General features: G+C 39.1%; 2 protein-coding genes across 5 annotated transcripts; both read right to left on the minus strand.

Moving 5' to 3' along the window:
- Nucleotides 1–415: 415 nt before the first annotated feature.
- On the minus strand, nt 416–7,665 carry LOC115750414 (protein STRUBBELIG-RECEPTOR FAMILY 3-like). 3 transcript variants are annotated; one of them, XM_030687750.2, is made up of 16 exons: nt 7,079–7,665; nt 6,918–7,031; nt 6,346–6,475; nt 6,205–6,273; nt 5,739–5,804; nt 5,499–5,570; nt 5,344–5,415; nt 5,195–5,260; nt 5,002–5,067; nt 3,218–3,606; nt 2,717–3,105; nt 2,283–2,554; nt 1,935–2,073; nt 1,268–1,401; nt 956–1,112; nt 416–773 (listed from the first exon to the last, which is right to left on the minus strand). In XM_030687750.2, the coding sequence occupies exons 2-16, from the start codon at nt 6,994–6,996 to the stop codon at nt 711–713; spliced, it is 2,163 nt and encodes a 720-aa protein (XP_030543610.1). In that variant the 5' UTR covers nt 6,997–7,031; nt 7,079–7,665; the 3' UTR covers nt 416–710. The 3 variants fall into 3 exon arrangements, with proteins under 3 accessions (XP_030543610.1, XP_048132421.1, XP_030543611.1); XM_048276464.1 differs by having other exon boundaries at nt 6,918–7,665; XM_030687751.2 differs by lacking the exons at nt 6,918–7,031; nt 7,079–7,665 and adding an exon at nt 6,566–6,780.
- A 5,027-nt stretch (nt 7,666–12,692) lies between these two features.
- LOC115750418 lies at nt 12,693–15,848 on the minus strand. Of its 2 annotated transcripts, XR_004016478.2 has the most exons (3): nt 15,404–15,848; nt 12,914–13,173; nt 12,693–12,879 (listed from the first exon to the last, which is right to left on the minus strand). XR_004016478.2 is itself a non-coding variant. In XM_030687758.2 (2 exons), exons 1-2 carry the CDS (start codon nt 15,713–15,715, stop codon nt 12,985–12,987), a joined length of 501 nt encoding a protein of 166 aa, XP_030543618.1. In that variant the 5' UTR covers nt 15,716–15,847; the 3' UTR covers nt 12,693–12,984. The 2 variants fall into 2 exon arrangements, 1 of the variants encoding a protein (XP_030543618.1); XM_030687758.2 differs by having other exon boundaries at nt 12,693–13,173; nt 15,404–15,847.
- Between the last annotated feature and the right edge of the window lie 2,274 nt (nt 15,849–18,122).

An 18,122-nucleotide genomic window follows, 5' to 3' on the forward strand; every position in this document is an offset into this window, starting at 1 on the left:
AGCAACATGGCCTTCCTTTGCTCTCTGCTTAAGACAGGCTTTGATCTTTCCTGTCTCCACCTTCGTCTGTCTTTTCAAAATCCGTTGTCTGCTCTCTGATTTAACGTTTTGTTGTTCTTTTTTTTTTTTTTTTCCCATTTCCCACCTTGGAAATATGTACATTGTTGATGGAATGATGCCTAATGATGTGCTATAATTAACATAACAATCATGTGTGGCCAAACTCAATCATTACATCGCAGAAAACACAAACATCAGGAGAGGCAATCTGAACAATGAAGAAAAAAAGTGGGTTGGGAAAATCAAACAGCAAGAGATGTTGTCTCACCACAAAAATTGTTGTAAATGAACAAAGAACTGATTAAACTGATCATGGGACAATCCTATGTCCAACATGCCAAAAGAGAAGTCCATCTGCTGCACAAGAAAAGAATCGTAGAACCAAACAATTACAACTTGTCATCAACTGCACAATATATCTATCTCTTAAGTTTTTTAGCAAAGCCACCCATTACATCGGTACAAGTTTCGACCCCAACATGAACGTCCGCTTCATCGGTTGAACGAGTCAGACGATAAGTTACCATTGCCGATATCACACTGTGATTAAAATTAAAGTATTCTGGGCTTTATCCTCTCCAAGGCCATTGCAATAGACATTATTAAGTTACCTAATAAACTTCAATATCAGCGCGATTTTGAACTTCGCTTCACATCATCCGCAATAGGTCCTGCACAACTTCAGACATAGGTGGCCTGAATTCTGGCTCTCTCTGCAGAAACAATGGGTCTGTGTTTACCAAGCAGCCGCCAAAAAAGAATATATATATATACACACACACGTGCTCTATTTTGAAAGGATTAGCAAATTCGTTACCCTCGAAAAATTGAAGGCCAGTACAAGCATATATACGTGGAAAATCTATAAAAATAAATAAATTTGAGGCTACTATACCTGGACGCATCGAGAGATTATATCGGCAAAGCGCGACAATGATTTGGTGGGATAGAAACCGCTAAGCGAAGGATCCACCATCTTTGACAGCGCATCAATGTCGTGAAGCTGGGGTATTGCCCATCGAACCAGAAATTGCTCCCCTCTGGGTCGTGACCTAAAGGTTTCATTTTACAAGAGAAAATTTCATGTGAAAACAAACAATGAAGGTCAAAGACAAGCACCACATTTCAAATCTAAAATCATCAGAACAGTATAGAAAGCATGAAAAAAGAAGAGAAGAATAGGCTTTTCTTCTGGGTAATTGTGTACCTGTCAAGTGACTTCCTACCAGTGAGAAGCTCCAACATTACAACTCCAAAGCTGTACACATCACTTTGCCAGGAACAGGTACCCAACTCAGATTCTGGGGCAGTGTAACCGTTAGGATTGAGGTGCTCGGAAAGCTGAGATAGAAGCAGTCGATGTTAGAAAAACTCAACCAAAACCCGAATTAGCATCTAAAATAAGGTAGATATAGACATGTAGTCATGTCGTCCATAGAAGTTTCGTTGACTTGAATAATCAGTTGGACCTTCAGTAAACTTCTTCATGGAAACAATATCTCCAATTTTTTTTTTTTTTTACGAGAATATCTCCAAAAAGTTGAGACAGCAACTTTACTCAGCAAAGATCAATCAACAAAGAAACGAAAACTGGGAAAAAGAAAAAGAAAAAGCTAATAGTTTGCAGTTAAAAGAAATTTTTACCAAATCACCCAGAAGATCAACCCTGCTTCAATTTATCCTACTCAGTATCTCCGGGCCTAAAAACCTATCCAACAATCTTAATTTTCCCCAGCATTTCAACTACGGCTATTCTCAATGGAGACTCCTAATACATCATATAATGGAATGGAAACGTAGTGCAATTAACTTAGATGAAAGTGGGACAAGATCATGATTCGAGTCGACAAGGTACATTTTGTGAAGCGTGTTACCTGACTTCCAGAGCCAGATGATATTAGAGAAGCCAGACCACAATCTGAGACTCGTGCTTCGAGCTTATCATCTAGAAGGATGTTGGTAGAGTTAAAGTTCCTGTATACAACAGGAGGCTGACAGACCTCATGCAGATACCTTTCCACCAAATAAGGAGATACCATGAGTTTACAGACTTAATGACTAAAATTGGGACGTGAAAACCACCTAGGGCATTAAAAGCTTAAGACACGAGCAAGGAGGTTAATAAACAAATAGCCGTAACAAGCATTACTTTTATTGCGCTGTCCTTTTCCATCGCAAGCTTGCATTGGCAATAGATAAACAAAATTAGCTATGCTACTTACTGCAAGGCTCTTGCAGCTCCAATGGCAACACGAATCCGCGCAGCCCATGAAAGTTTTCCATGAACCTCATCATCCACATGCAATGCATCAGACAGCGTCCCATTTCGGCAATACTGATAAATAAGTAGCCGTTGAGCATGCTCAGCACAGTAGCCCACAAGCTCCACAATATTGCTATGCCGAAGCTTATAGATTCTCGACACCAGATCACCAAATTTATCATTGCTCTGCTGCCCAGAAACTGTGGCCTTTAGCTTCTTGACGGCTAGTAGCTGAAATAATCATGGACAATAGGAAACCAGATGGAGTTGGCAAGGAACATGTTGCATTTAATAGGAGAGACGAAAAAGAGTTCTATTTTTTAACAAAACAGACTTGAAAGCTGCCCTCTAGTAGAACCTAAAAACTGTGATCAAGTTCAAATGATATTTTACCCTTCCATCAGGTAGCACGGCCTTGTAGACACTTCCAAGTGTGCCTTCTCCAACAAAGTTTTCAGGAGAAAAGCTGTTTGTGAACTCCTGGAGAGATGCTATGCTGTAAAATGGGACCGAAGGTGAAGAGACTGCTCTCTCAGAAGGCCGTTTTCGCACAGTTGGCTGAGCAGAAACAGCAGGATTTACAATAACTTTCTCATCCGGAATGGGTGGTGCGAGAAGAGAAGCCACAGGCTGCATGGGCAAACTGGCGTCTCCTACTTGGTCTTTCTTCTGCCTCGAGCTCAATGTTTTGGTCACATCCATTTGTCTGTTACTTGAACTGGCTCTTCCATGGCCTTCTCCCATCTTGCCTAAAGGTTCAGGAACAGCTCTTCGTGGAACATCTGATGAAATAAAAACCATCTTTTAAGCTAAACACGAATGTAACAATCTTTTAAGCTAAACACGAATGTAACAATCAATTTAATAGTAAAAAATAGGTAATCACGGACTGACATCTCTCCAAATTTATGTTTGGCTGTCGTGAAGAATCTTTGCTTTTGGTAGCCCCTTGACCATTTGCGTATACACCCATTTCATGTCTCTTGACCGTCTCATTCATTTGCTTCCTTTTGCTGCATCTCCACAAGCATAGGCAAAGCGATGCAATCGCAACGACCACCAGAACCCCTACACCAGCTATCAAAATGACATTTCTAACCTTCAACCCTCCCTCTGAATGAGCAGAATGGGGTGCCACTGCAGAAGATCCATTTCCCTGCTTCGAAGGCACGCCATGAGAAGGTGGCCCACCTATGAATGGAGCAGGTGCAGAGGTTGGCTCTGGTGCTGGTGATGCTGATGGTGATGGAATTACACTTGTATTAAAAGGATTTCCACCTTTTCTGCATGACCAACGATATGGTGACAATATAGAAGTACAAAACCAAGTGTAGACTAAAAATTGGAAATTGGATCACAATCCCTGCTAATCACCAGGGTGGGAACATAGCAGCGCTATTAATCACCAAAAAGAAGCATGAGAAGACTTCTTAATTACACAAGGTAAAGAGTTCATCCTAGTCATTTCTGAAACAACAGTGGCTTTGGAATCAGGCATCATGATTACTTGGTCCATTAAGCAACTCCACTAGATTTGACTATGCATATATGGACACACGCAAGAGATGCCACAGGATAAGACAGCAGTATACTTGAAGACATGAATGTTGAAGAAATTGATAAATTTATTGTTAATTAGAAATCACAAGATTACAAACAAAATTTTAAGGGGAAATCATCCATACATTGAGGATGTACCATCAACGATCGTTAAAAATGCATTACACAAAAATCATATAAGTGCATTACAAAAAAATCATTTGAACTTCTTCTTAATTACACTACTCTATCTGTTTTGATGAATGGAGACAAAGGAAGTTTAATTCAATTTTCCATCATCTTGAGCTTCAGTGACATGAATATACATTCTATTGGATGAGAGGAAGGAAGATGAATTTTTCTACAACCCAGGTAAGACCATAACAATTTCCTTCACTATCCTTCGTTTGTAGTGAAAACGGCAAGAAGCTTTTGTTGAGGGAAAGAATAAAGAAGGAATACAGATAGAAGATGAAATAGTAAAGAGCACAAAATATAGGATTATTGATAGTTTAATCTTTCAAATGCGACAAACAAAAATAGGAATACAAATTGAAGATTGAAGAATAGGAAACTAGAAATTTAAAATTACCAATTAAAACACTAAAGAGTTTGGGATTCAGAAGGACACTTACAAATCCTTGATACAAGAAATGGAAAAGAAATGAGGGGAGTGTTTATTGTAGGGTTTAATTCTTTCCTAAGGAAGAATTCACGGAGAAAGAAAAGAAACATACGAAGGCTCATTGTATGTTCATTATCTTAAACTTGAAGGATGTTTCCTTTTCTCCCATTCTAGGGACTACTTGAGATGGCGTTGTCAATCTATTTGTCACCCTATTTTTCAATTTTGTATCTTTAAATTTACTGCCCTCAGATCCTACATGTATCTAGTACCATATATTAGAGATGCCATAGGACCCAAGGGTACAATATTTTGAAGAAAGATTATTAAAAAAGTTTAATAAATAAATGGATAACCAAACATCACAAACTACAACAGGAATTCACCACAATATCGTAATTTGGAACATCAATGATGAAGAGTAACTTGAAAGTGAGTGCAAAACAAGCCCAAGATTAACATACAAGCAGCAAGTGTCAAATTCACCTCCAAGCACCATTCAGAGAAAACTTACTTGAAAATTGGAATAGTCAGCAACTTTGGAGGAATAGGCCCGGAGAATAAGTTATTCTCTATATCCCTACACATAAACATATTATTAGTCTTCAACTTATGAACGCAGCATATATTTTCAAGTTAAGAGAAGTTTCTCAAGAGCTAGAATCTGCAGAAAAAGTGGAAGTAGGATCAAACAAATAGAAGCGTACAAATCAACTAGGGGAAGATCCTCTAGAACATTCAGAGTCCCAATGAGTTTATTATTCTGCAAGTGCCTGTAAGAAGAAGATCATCTGAGCTATTAGAAATATTAAAAGTTCAATGGAGATTATCTTTTTGCATAATGATATGTACCCACAATGTGGTAACAGCTGACAGGTTTCCCATTGATGGAGGTAAATGACCAGTGAGGTTGTTGCTTGACAAATCTCTGCAATAGAGAGTGAGATCAGACTGAAATATAAGAAGAAGAAAAAGAGGAGAAAAACGATAAAACTAGAAATGGTTGGTTACAGATGCGCCAAACTGGTAAGCTCTTTGAACAAGTCTGGAATTTCTCCACGGAAAAGGTTATTGCCCAACAACCTAAGGAAATAAACAGTTTATGTCAGATGACGAGGAAACAAAAAATACAAAAAACGATGGAAAGGGAGGCCCAAATGAAGTGTCCCTTTGATAATAATAACTATTCTCAAATGAAAGCTTCCGATGTTAGGAAAACAGAGAAACTTAATTAGCAAAGTTCGAACATACATTGAAAGAACAGTACGTGGCAAATGGGATGGAACACTCCCTCCAATCCGATTGTTGCTGAAATCACTGCTTAACAATAATTAGAAGGATCAAAAGGTTTGGCAGGAATGCATGTCCATGACTCAGTTTCCCACATATAGAAGTACGTATCTTCATTCACTCATTTAACATGATGCATGCAAGTTTTTGCTAATTCCTTCTTCTATGCCCATCATCTATAAGATTTCTAAAAAATCACGAGTTGATTATTGACCCCTTACTTCTGATGTTGCATTGAACAGAGCAGATAAGAATTTTCAGCTCCCCCAGGATCCTCATGTCACAAACTTCAGACATAAGAGGTGCAAACCAGATTAAGGCCCATTGATACAATCTAAGCAGACATGCAGCAGGGTTGTATAGATCTCATCAAACAAGGATTGTTATGATGTCAATCAAATATTGGAATGGAAAAACATTCACTCACATGGACAAGAGTGATGCAAAGTCCAAACTGAGGCCCAATTCTCCACCCAAATTGGCTCCACTCAGATTTCTGTCTGACTCAAAATGACTTAGCATACTGAATCAATACACTTGTAAAAGGGAATGAGAGAAATAGACTTACAGTCCCGTTATGTTTGAGATGACACACTCCACACCTTGCCAACCGTCGCTGCAAGGATCGCCTCCAACAAGTAGCCATCCACGTAGGGGCGGGTAGCCCAGTGAAACATACAAGCTATTGATTGCCGCCACTGAAAAGCAGAAAGGAGCTTACATAAGGTACATAATTCAGATTTCACAGTTCACATGTTAAACAAACAACTGATAATTTACAGAGAAACCGACTACAAAAGATGCAACTCCGAAATGCATCTCCCCCAGGGCTTGCTTCGGAAGAATTGTTCATTAAAACAACAATTTTTACCTAAGAGTGGACAACAAGCAAGGATAGAGAAAAGACAGCTCGCAAAGAGAACCCAAGAAATTACACATGTAAAATGGAATAAAAATGTTGAGCATTAACCAAGTAAAGCTGCTACAAATCCCCTTCAAGAGTTGTTTCTCTCCTCTCGCACGAACTAAACAAACACGAAAACAGTGCAACACACACACGCACGCGCGCACGCGCGCACACACACAATCTTAAAACCCAGATCGTGCAATGTAAACTCCCATCAGTAATGATTAACCCACCATCGCGAGGATCAGTGAGGCCAGAGCAAACCGACGCCGTGCAAACGAAGAACACCAGCACGAACAGCCGGGAAACCATCTTCAATTTCGCAAAACCCACGACACTCCCGACAGGCTACGCTTCAAAAATCCCAATTTTTTCCTTCCCTTCCCTTTTGTTCTCTTCTGCGCACTTCACTCTCACGGGAAACAAACAAGAAGCGGCCTCAATGGCCAAAACAACGACACCCAAAAGCCCAAAAAGAAAAGAACACTTCAGCTTGCTCGCCAACTGGGATTTTAGAAAATGAGGAGTGTATCAGAAGAATGAAGCAGAGAACCAGAAGAAGAAACGTCAGAAGCAGAGACCGAGGACGATCTCTCTCACAAGTTTCGGTGAAGTAGAGTAGGGTAAAGCGAAAGCACGAGCACAAGACAGAGACCAATAAAGCCGGCGAAGGAAGATACGTATTGTACAGAGCCTTCCTGACAAAAACGCGAAACTATCAAAATGGGAAAGCGAATCGAAAGGAATAATGTTCCAAATCTTCGTCCCTTGAATGCGATTACAAAGGGCAAGACTGAAGGGGCGTGAACCGTGGTGAGTCTCACTGAAAAAGCAGGTTCTTGACGATGTTGGGTTCGTTCTTTCTTTAGCTCGAGAGTCGAAGTCTCCCCGTAAAGTTCCGATTTTTTTCCCCGTTTACGTTGTCATGTTCTGCGCTGCAGCTGTGTAAGAGAATATCAAGCAAATGTTTTTTCGTTTCTGGGTCTTCTTTCCTTAATGGTTTTTCGAATTCGATTGAGGAAAAAAAGGGAGCGCTTTTGCGAACGGCACAGTGGGATTAGTGGCACTGGGACACCACCTAGGATGCGCCCCACATCTTGCTGGGTCTCCGTCATATGGCCCATCTGGATATACACGACCGGGAATTTTTTCTTCTCTTCTTTTTTTTTTTTTTTTCGGTGGAGTGAATTTGAAGCTTTTTGGTTGATGGCTTCAGATGTCCGGTGCCGGCAATCGATTGATCTCGACGGTACGGCAACTGCCCCGTCTCGACCTCACGGGATGACTCGAAAAGAATTATGAATAGGATTTGATCTCGACATCTCTCGCGTTCTCTAGTGAAATTTTCAAGATGCCGAATTGACCGCAAAAATCTATCAAAGATTTGTTAATTCGACCCTTATGGGTGAATAAGAACGTGAATAATAATCACTCTTTTTTCTATTTTATATGCCAAAAAAGATTTGGAACAGAAATTCGTTTGATGACGCAATTTCATTTTCCTATTTTTGGAATAATATGTTTAGAATAGAAATAAGAAGTTAAAATTTTCAATTTCTTTAAGTCCGAAACAGAAATGAGAAATAAGAATTCTTCTCATTACTTTCTTTCTTTCTCTAGCATACCGGCCACCGGTCCGCCATTTGCCGATCGCCGATCCATTGGCTTACCCTCTACCAATCCTCGGCAATCCTAGCAATTATGCTATTATGAAACGAATTTACGCTATGGGAACAGAAATTTTGTTCTCGTTATTAAATGCGTTTATTTGCTCAAAAATTCGTCCGGAAACTAGAAATAGAAAAATCTATTTCTAGCTGGAAATTGATTTCAAAAATAAAATAGTTATCATTCACGCCTTAAGACTAAGCACATAGAAATTAATGCTACGTAATTCCGGTGGTTGAATAATATTGTTTGGAGTGGTTTTTACTTTTGACCTTTTCCTAAATTTCGTGGCGAGCGTACCTTGAGTATTATTGATAGGTAAATTTAGCATGTAATTCTATCATAATTTGTGAATATGCATAATATGTTAAATTTCAACGAAAGTGCTAAAAGGGGTTGATTTTGACTTTTTAGGAGTACAGAGAACAAATAAGCATGGCTTGAGTCTCGAAACTAGAAAAAGCACACGAAACTTTAGAAAATTCTACGATAATCCCAGTTCAGATGAGTTCAAGAAATTATCACGTGAAATCCACGCGATCTGGACCAAAAAGCCTTTAAATCATAGATAAATTCATGAATATTGCAACAGTAGAATTAGGATCTCTTGGGATGCAACGCAGCTGGCGATACTGTTTTGATCCTACCCATGTGATTGCGAGTTCGAGCCCTTCAACTTCCCGTGCTCTCAAACTTGTCCGGAGCTAGGGTTGGAGGCCCTCTCGACACTCCCGTAATGAATTTGCTGTTATAATATGTCTTGAGTTTAAGCTCGTGAACAAAAATCAAACACGAGATTTATTAAAGGAAAGTTGGATATTCATTTTTGGATAATATATGTTTGAGGACGTCTGAGTGCAAGAATAGGAAATTTGTATTCCTTTTCTATGTTGGAGTCCAAGTCTAAGGAATCTGACTTTGTGTCGGAAAGAGAAGCGAACTCGTACAGATCGAAGTTGGAGAATAAACCATCTTTCCTAATGGGTGTTGGTCTAAGGCTTGAAATAGGAAAGTCCAACTGGACTTGAATAGGGACCAGAATTCGATCAGCTTCGGCACATATAAATGTACTCTTTTGTGGACAAGTTGGGTCGGGTTGTTGATCAATACGTGCAGATTACTTTGAAGGGCCGTCGTCGAGTGCTTGGCAAGGGTCTTCTCCGTAGATTTTGTTAGTAGAATTACATCAATTATTCAAGTATCGAAGTCGATTAAATCTTATGAGTTTAAGATTTATTTTAATTTCTTTACGAAATTAAGAGATTATTTCGCGAGAAATTGGGAGCTAAATACCCTGTGTTATTGGATATAATTTGGATTTGGGAAAAACCGAGAGTGTTTGAGCGACTTGAGTGTGGTTTGTAATATTCGTGTATCGTTTGTTCTATAGTGGAATGCGTTCTTGCTCTCTTCGTGGACGTAGATTTCTACGATCGAATCACGTGTATCTAGTATTCGATTTATTTTCTTGTTCTATTTATTTATTATTCGATCATTTGTTCCGCGCAATATTTACTCATCGTAACCAGAGTAAATAAGAATGGACGAGTTCCCTCTTGGGATGAGTTTAAATTTCCAGGACTCTTCATCACACATCACACACAATCGTCTCTCACAAGTTAACTAGTGGTTAAAAGATCGATATCACGCTCTTCGAATTTTGAACCCATGTGGTACCCAAAGTGCGCCATGAAGTCTGTACATATTTAGAAGGTACACAAGCCATAATATCTAAATCGTTGCAAATTACTAGAAGGTGAGCAATGTCACTTGCTAGTAATCCTTAATTCTAAAATAATTTACCTTTGGTTAAATAATTATACAAATGGAGGTAGGTTGGAGGAAGTAATCATGATGGGTGAATCTCATTTCTTGTAGGCTTTTACAAATATTGTGACAAACGACCAAATGTATTTTTCAATGGAAGACTAACGTGGAAAACCTACGTATTTATATCCTATGCTCCTTATAGAAAACGTCATTGTGGAAAATCTTCAGACAACTAGCTTTTTATTATTGGGTAGAGATAACTTTTCTTTTCTTTTTCATTTTTTGGATTATAATTAGCTGTCGCTAGCTAGACGCCGCTTGTTTATTGGTACTCTCCATCGACCCTCCCCCAAGTAGGCCATGCGACCCCTCGCCGGCTCTCGCCCATGGCCTGAGACCTCTGCTAGCAATTGCCGAGGCCCAGTGGTTGGTGGAAACAAATAGAAAGAAAAAAAATAAAAAAGCGAAAAAGAAAAGGAAAATAAGGAAAAAAAAACTTTAAATTGTCTACGTTAGTAGTGGTCGTGCCACGCAGAACACTAGCATTTCGGGTCAGCGATTTTCAATCAAAATTAACCAAATGATTATATTGGCAAATTTTCAATTTTTTAAGGTGCGAGATCTCAGTAATATTACCATTAATTCAAATCCTAAGGTAACCTTATAAATACAAAGAAAATTAAATGGCATTATGTGAAGATTAAAAGCGTAATGATAGCATCTGCTATGCAATCATATCACCAAAATCACAAAGATAATATTACCAAATCAATCTCAATCTTGCCGTAGATTTGATCTCGCGTCACTCGTAGCGAACTCAGCATGTTCTCCAATTGAACACTCAAAAACTGGCCTCTCCATGAAAAGACAAGAGCCATTCAACTCATGTCAATTAAATGCATCAAATTCATAACTTGGCCAAACACGAAGATTTGTATATAAACACACTAATAATGGACAAGCTTGATTACAAATTTCGATCCCGGCCTCAAGGTTAGGTCGGACCGATGATCACCTTTAACCCACACACGATAACCCTCTTCGCGTGAGTGTGTAAAGGTTCATGAGAATGGTTCTAATTATTCGAACTCGGGTCCTATGGAAGGCAAACGAGCATTAAATCGCTGTGCTAGTTGCTCTCTCTAGTAATCTCTAATAAATATTATCACATTGTTATTGATGAGATCAGAAATGCGAAATTTTCCAAATTAGATGCACTTCCCTCACATGTAGGGTGAACTTTGGTCTCGGGTTTAGGAGTCGGGATATCCCGATTAGAGATGCGATATGAAATATTGTGGGATCACTGTCAGTTTTTCAAAAAGCTTACATCATTAGATTAAGACATAATTTCAGTATTTAAATACTCTAACAAGGGAAATAACACTCGTACTCAAAAAATCGGGTAGTAAGTGGTCGGAGCGGTATGTAAATCTTGACAAAGAGCATTTCTATTTGGAGCCATATAAGATTTGCTCTCATTTTCGATCGACTTGTCGGTCACTTGCCGCCGTCGTGTGATGTGACCATCGCGTGATATGCAAAACAAAGGGGAAGAGACGAGAAAGAGGTCGCGGTCTTCGGTTTCCGTCGCGTAATTTGTAAGGTTTGAGTTTTTGTCTCTAGGTGATTATGTAAAATGGAAAGCAAATACTTGTATTTTTTAGTAGGGTCAGGTGTTGTCCAATGTCCATGGTCATGGACGACAAGAAACTATGCCATGATCTTTTCTTGAACAACAAGCCCGCGTCCCGCCTTACACGAGGAGCGTAGAACGATTACTTATGTTGCTTATAAAAATACATGAACGAAAAACACGTCTACCGTCTACAAGAATATATACACATAAATTGTCGTTGACAATAGAAATATTTTCTATTGATCAATGATTTCAAGCGATACAAGGGATTGGTTTTAGAAAAATCTGAATCACTCAATTTTCGCGAAACGAATGGATCATTTTCCTGATATTAATAGTAAAAAAAGGTCATGCTCTAGTTTTAGAGAAATTATTATACGGTAATATAGAGTAAATTGTTCCACTTCAAAAATTGAAGTAAATTTAAACATTTAACAACCTGATAACACGTTTGATATAGTAAAAATTATATTTCACAACACTTGTCGTAGAATTATTTTCGTTAAATGAAACTCCTCTTAAAAATATTACCAATTGAATTTGAGTACTTCAATGTCTTGAAAGCAAATAAAATTCGTTATGATTTCAATTATATGATTATTTTTATTACGCAAGGCTTCTTCAAACATTCAAAATTCACTTAATTGAAAGATTACGTCGAGACTAAAATTCTATAAATTAAAAAATAATTAATTTACCTATAATTTCTGGTTTGAGAAAAGGAGACATAGAAACATGAGAGTTTTTCTATTAGCCAATTATTTCAGGCTGTACAAGCAATTATTTTCTTTAAAAAAATAATTTTTAAACCATTTATTTTTTGCGAAAAACACAGAGCCTAAGAATCCTATTTCGATAAATAGCTTATGTTAGAACTCTATTTTGATAAAAAGGTCAAATGCCATGGTCACCAAGTTGCAAGGTGACAACATCCATCAATAATGGACTATGATGCATTTTACCAACATGTCTTACAAAGCTTTTCTGCAACTTCTCGGGATGACTCGAATAAATTGGCAACAGGCCTAACCTCGAAATCGTGGAATCTTATGTACATCAGATACAAGATCTCAGGAGTAAAATATAGAGCACCCCAACCTCAATCTCCGGCGGGCATGCTTCCGAGTTCGGAGCGCCACTTTCAACAGTTACCGACTTGTGCTCCGAATCAGTCGTAAATCGCCACATCCTCCTGGCAAAATAACCGTTCATGTGTCTGCTTGTCATTGAGTGGGGGATGAGCTTCTGTTCGAGCTAGTGCCCTCTGCAGGATGATGGGGAAAGGGAAGATGTTGATGGAGAGGCCACGAGACGCGTTCTGGTGGGCAAGGCACGGGAGCTGGGCGCGCGATGAAGGTCGGGACACTGTCTCCCGGCATAACAACAGAGACACCACTCGTGCAGACAGTCATCTGCAAGCACGGCAATCATTTAGTCCTATGTAGAGCATTTGAAAGCAAAATTTTTGCATGTGATGGAGATTAACTAAATCGATGGAGAAAGAACTAGATCTAATCAGGCCCCCCAGACGAGAAGGGCTCGATCCAGCAGCATAACAGGAGGTCGCATTGGTGCGGTGGCCACTGAGTTCATTATTGAGGGACAAATTACACGGTACCTAGACCAAATAATACAATGCAAGCAAAAGTTCCTAGATTCATGGAGATATAGAACATCATATAAGTTATCATGCTGGCAGATCCACCATTTGAGTCTCCAACAATTATTCCAGTAATTACATATCTGATCTGGCCTATGGACAGGAAAGATGCAAGCATGAATCTTCTTTTTCTGCAGCGTTGCTTGTATGATCTTAGGAGCATTGGCCGCCATGGCCCAAGCGAAAGTCAACAGACCTCTAGCTCATAGTTCAATTGGACATGTAGGTTATAATTGTACTGGTTTCTCATGTGGAACCATAGAAGGAATTCAATCACTACTAATGCTAGATTTAGGCACTATGTCTACTCTGTATAGGGTATGGAATGGGTTAGTTACTAGACAGTAAACAGAAACAGGACACAGAAAACTTCACAAACAAATGACGGGCATCAGTATTGCCAATATCCTGAACGGAGAGCAAGTCTGTCAACCAAAAAAGAGTCACCCAATAGAGCAATGTCTATCGAATTACAAACCAGTAAAGCTAGTCATCACAGCAATGATTGTTCCAGACTGTAGAGTAGCAGCAGTTTGAGGGCAATGGAATCGTCTTCTTGAAGAACAAAAGTTTTCGCTCTCCTCATACAGAAACAGAACTGTCTTAATTGATTACAATTAACACCCTTTTGGTTTGAAATTGGACCTAATGTCATACTGAAAAAAACCCTATAATTTCATCAATCTCTTATTGCTTTCATCAAATAGACAATTCGAACTCGCTATGTGCCATCTGCAATCTCCTGATGCAGGTGCACGAATATAAAATGCCTTTTTCCGACACATTCTTCGTAGTAAAGCAGAGAGTTCACTTACTAGCCAGACAAGATGCAAAGTTATGGGCTATGCCGCGAATAATTGGACAAATTCGGCCAAAAACAATTCATGCTGGACCACCCTATTGGCTTTATAGTGCATGAATCCTAGAGATGATGGAAGCTTTACAACACACCTTAACTCAGATTCCAATTATTTAATACCCTACTGCAATAATAAAACCACCAGATAGGACTTCTAAAAAAAGGGGTATACCTTATCACTATCTTGATCGTGCTAGCTGGGTTTCAAATAAAGCAAAAACTTAAACAAAGACTTCACTTCGCCAAAATTATGTTTTCCTTTCTTGGTCAGTGTGAGAAGAAACAGCAGGATTAAAAAGTCTGAATTGTCTTCAAATCGATATTGATATTGATGGAGCTAAGTGACCAAGAAGTTCTTCATACAATGCAGGCATCACCCAAGAGATTTTCAATATTGCAACACTGTTGCGTCTTTGCATACGGAAAAATTCAAGTGACTGGGATAGGCAAGAGGAATCGTGACAGTCTTCTTGCAAAGTAGTATCAACTGTTAGTCTGTAGATAATTCAAGTAACTGGGCTCACTGTTGACACCAACATCATCCAGTTGACTAGCGAAAAAGAACAGAGGGACAGGACAGAAACAGAGAAAGGAGGCCAAGGGTAAAACCAAGTTCACCAATAAAAACAAAAACCACAGTAACATGGAGAGAGAGAGAGAGAGAGAGAGAGCGCGCGCCCTTCAGACCAGTAATGAAAGTTCTGTGCAGTGAACAAAAAGGGCAAAAAGGAAAAGCAAATAACATCAAATAACATCCAAAATTGTCAAGGAAAATTATCCCAAACCAAAAGCAAATCAGCCCCCATAGCAAATGCCCATCTCCCATGGATGGGATCCGCTCCCAACATCCTTAGGAACACCAGATTTTCCCTTTGGTTACCAAGAAAATTTATGTCCCAGAGACAAACGAACAAGAAAAGGAAGAAACTTTGCAAGGAAAAATCTCTCAGAATGCGAACCCAGTAGAGCAGAATGTGCTATGTCCTCTGCTAAAATTGCAGTGGAAACATGACTTACAACAGAGCTTAAAAAACACTGATCCCCAAAACAAGAGCCAGAGAAAGAGAACAGTAACAATGGAAGTTCAAGAAAAGTTTCTGCCTTTTGAAGTTTGAAAACTCACCTTTGGGGAAGGGTAATTAAGCTTTGGGTTGAACCCCATCTGGGACTCGAGGTCCCCGCCGCCGCCGCCGCCGCGGCCTCGGCGTCCCCGGTCGCCGGCGGCGGCGGCGGAGAACTCCGGCGAGGTGGTCCGGAGGAAACGCTCGAAGATGGCCATGACCAAGAACATGGAGATGAGGATGGCGGTGGCGACGAACCCGAACGACACGGCGTTGACCGAATTGTCGAAGTGCCGCCAGTGGTCCTCTCTCTGCAAGGCCGTCGCCGGCGCTCCCGTCGGCGACCACCCGTCGGACCATCTCGAAGCTTCCATCTCCGCCGTCTGGTCACCGCATTGCGCTGTCGCGTGGGGGAAGAGAGAGAGAGTGCGTAAATGGGAAGTTTTGGGATTTGGAGAGGCGCTTGTGCTTCACAGCCTTTCACCCTTTGGGAGAGTCCTCTTCGTATGAGGACAAAGCCGGAGGACACTTCTATAGCCATGGAAAAGGCCGGGCCGCTCGCAATCCATGTTCGCGCGTCATAATTGTGTCCACGATTCACATCCACCTGAAATATTATGACTTTGATTTTATGCTAGGGAAAAAAAAAGTCACACAAAAAAATTTCAAATTATCTACATTGCGACGCATTTAACTCTGAACTATTTTCGTGACATCGCGAATCTCGAATTTCGCCCTACTATGACGCATTTCCTGTAAACTTTCTCCTGTGACGAAAGAACCCAAGTTTGTACTTATGTGACTCGTTTATCCTCCGTTAAGGTTCCGTTAGATGTTGCTTTTATTTCACTTAAGTCACATGGACGTCATGTTAACGCCATTTGCTTTTTCGGCGTCTATATAGGTAGATTTTTATCTGTTATGTGGCAAAACATTGGCGGAGGATAAATGTGTCACACATATACAGATTCAGGATTTTTGGCATCATGATAAAAAGTTTATGATAAATGTGGCCAGTGGATATAATTTGAGATTTTTTTTTTGTGGCTTTTTTCACCTTTTTTTTTTTTACCAAATAACATGGGAACTTAGCTAGTCTAGCAATTCAATTCTAATGCGATCGAAAGAATTACAGCAAAAATTCAACAATGTGTGATAAGAACACTAGAGATTTAGGTGTTGTGATGTGAGTGCTTGGTATCCACGCAGCTGAAAAGTCGTCCGCCAAGATATCGCTGTGAATATGGAGAATAACGAGCTTATAGCTGCTCGAGTATTTTCCGGCCCAAATTATGCACGAATGTTATTCTCAACAATTTCCACTTCAAATAATTAAACTATGATAGAAACTTGTTAATTCGTGTAACCTATCAAGTTAAACGTATCATGCAATGTCATATTCGGATTTTCTTTGCAAAATTTGTCTTTTATCTTGTACTTTTTGTGTTTTTTTTTTTTTTTTGTCACCATAATTTTTTTGATGATCCAATGGCCGAAAACCCCAAAGATCTTTCCCAAGGGATATAAAATCATCTCGAACGGTAAAGACTTTTATATATTCGTGCATGATATCATTAAGTGATTGACTCTTAGACATTGCTATGATGTAATAGTCTTGATTTAGTGGAACATGCAGATTAACTCTAAAGGCAAGGGATAATAGAAGCTTTCCCCGAACATGTCTGCAAAACTTTCTTTGAGCGATTGATATCATTATGTATCATGTCTTGACATTTCATGCACTCCAAGTAATTATTAAAACTCGTGAGTTCAATTTATTTGGACCGATCTCGTTATCTCTCATGAAACGATTTCGGACAGTGGAGAAACTCAAATTAAGAAAAAAAAAAGATGAAAGGGGAATTACTTTGCTCGATAAACTTATAGGCTTCATTTGTTTCACGAAAAATAACTTCTAAGAAAAGGTTTTTTAGTTTTTCGGGTGTTTGGTTCAAAGAAAATAAGTTAGTCAAGGAAACCATTTTTCACCAATAGAAAAAATACTCTCAGATGTGGGAAAAATAACTTCATCTTTCTTTCTTCCCTGTATTTCTTCACATTCTTTTTATTTTAAATTTTTTTTATTTTTTTATTTTCTCTTTTTCTTTTCTTCCTTTTTCTTTTTCCTTCTTCCTATCTTTGTTCGCCGACGATCGACCATAGATGCGGGTCGGCGAGCTCGAGCTCTCCCGGATCCGGCAAGCCGGAGCTTGCCTATGACCGGTCGCGGTGGAGGAAGAAGGAAAGAAGGAAAAAAAGAAAAGAAAAAGAAAGAAAGTAAATACTTATTAAAAAAATTATTTTTATTTTTATAGAAAATTTACAAAAAAAAAAAATCATATTAGCACTAGACTTACCACGAAGAACGATTGGCATCCCCATCAGTAATTTTCGACCAAACAACAACGTAGAAAATCAAATTAGTTTTTTCTTATCAAATGACGGAAAGTATTTTTTAATCCATTTTCAAATCTCAACTAAACAATGAAAAGTATTGTCATTTCTCTGAAAAATGACCTCTCGAAAAATATTTCCAAGAAATGTTACATTTTTTCGCCAAACAAACGGATTTTTAGTTCGATCTTGTTTCCACAATCCGCAACAACATGCATCAAAACTAATCAACGGAGTCTTTTCTCCCGAAAATTCAGTTACTCCAAAATCATGTAATGGGTAAAGATTATCTACCACAAACCGTGTTCTGAAAAGTTGATCAACGGCTATGGTGATTTAGATATTGCTGACACGAGATAAAGGATGGAATAAAGGAACCTTATGGGC

The sequence above is a fragment of the Rhodamnia argentea genome, chromosome 3 (genome assembly GCF_020921035.1).
Source record: "Rhodamnia argentea isolate NSW1041297 chromosome 3, ASM2092103v1, whole genome shotgun sequence".
In the NCBI taxonomy this organism is placed as follows: Eukaryota; Viridiplantae; Streptophyta; class Magnoliopsida; order Myrtales; family Myrtaceae; genus Rhodamnia; species Rhodamnia argentea.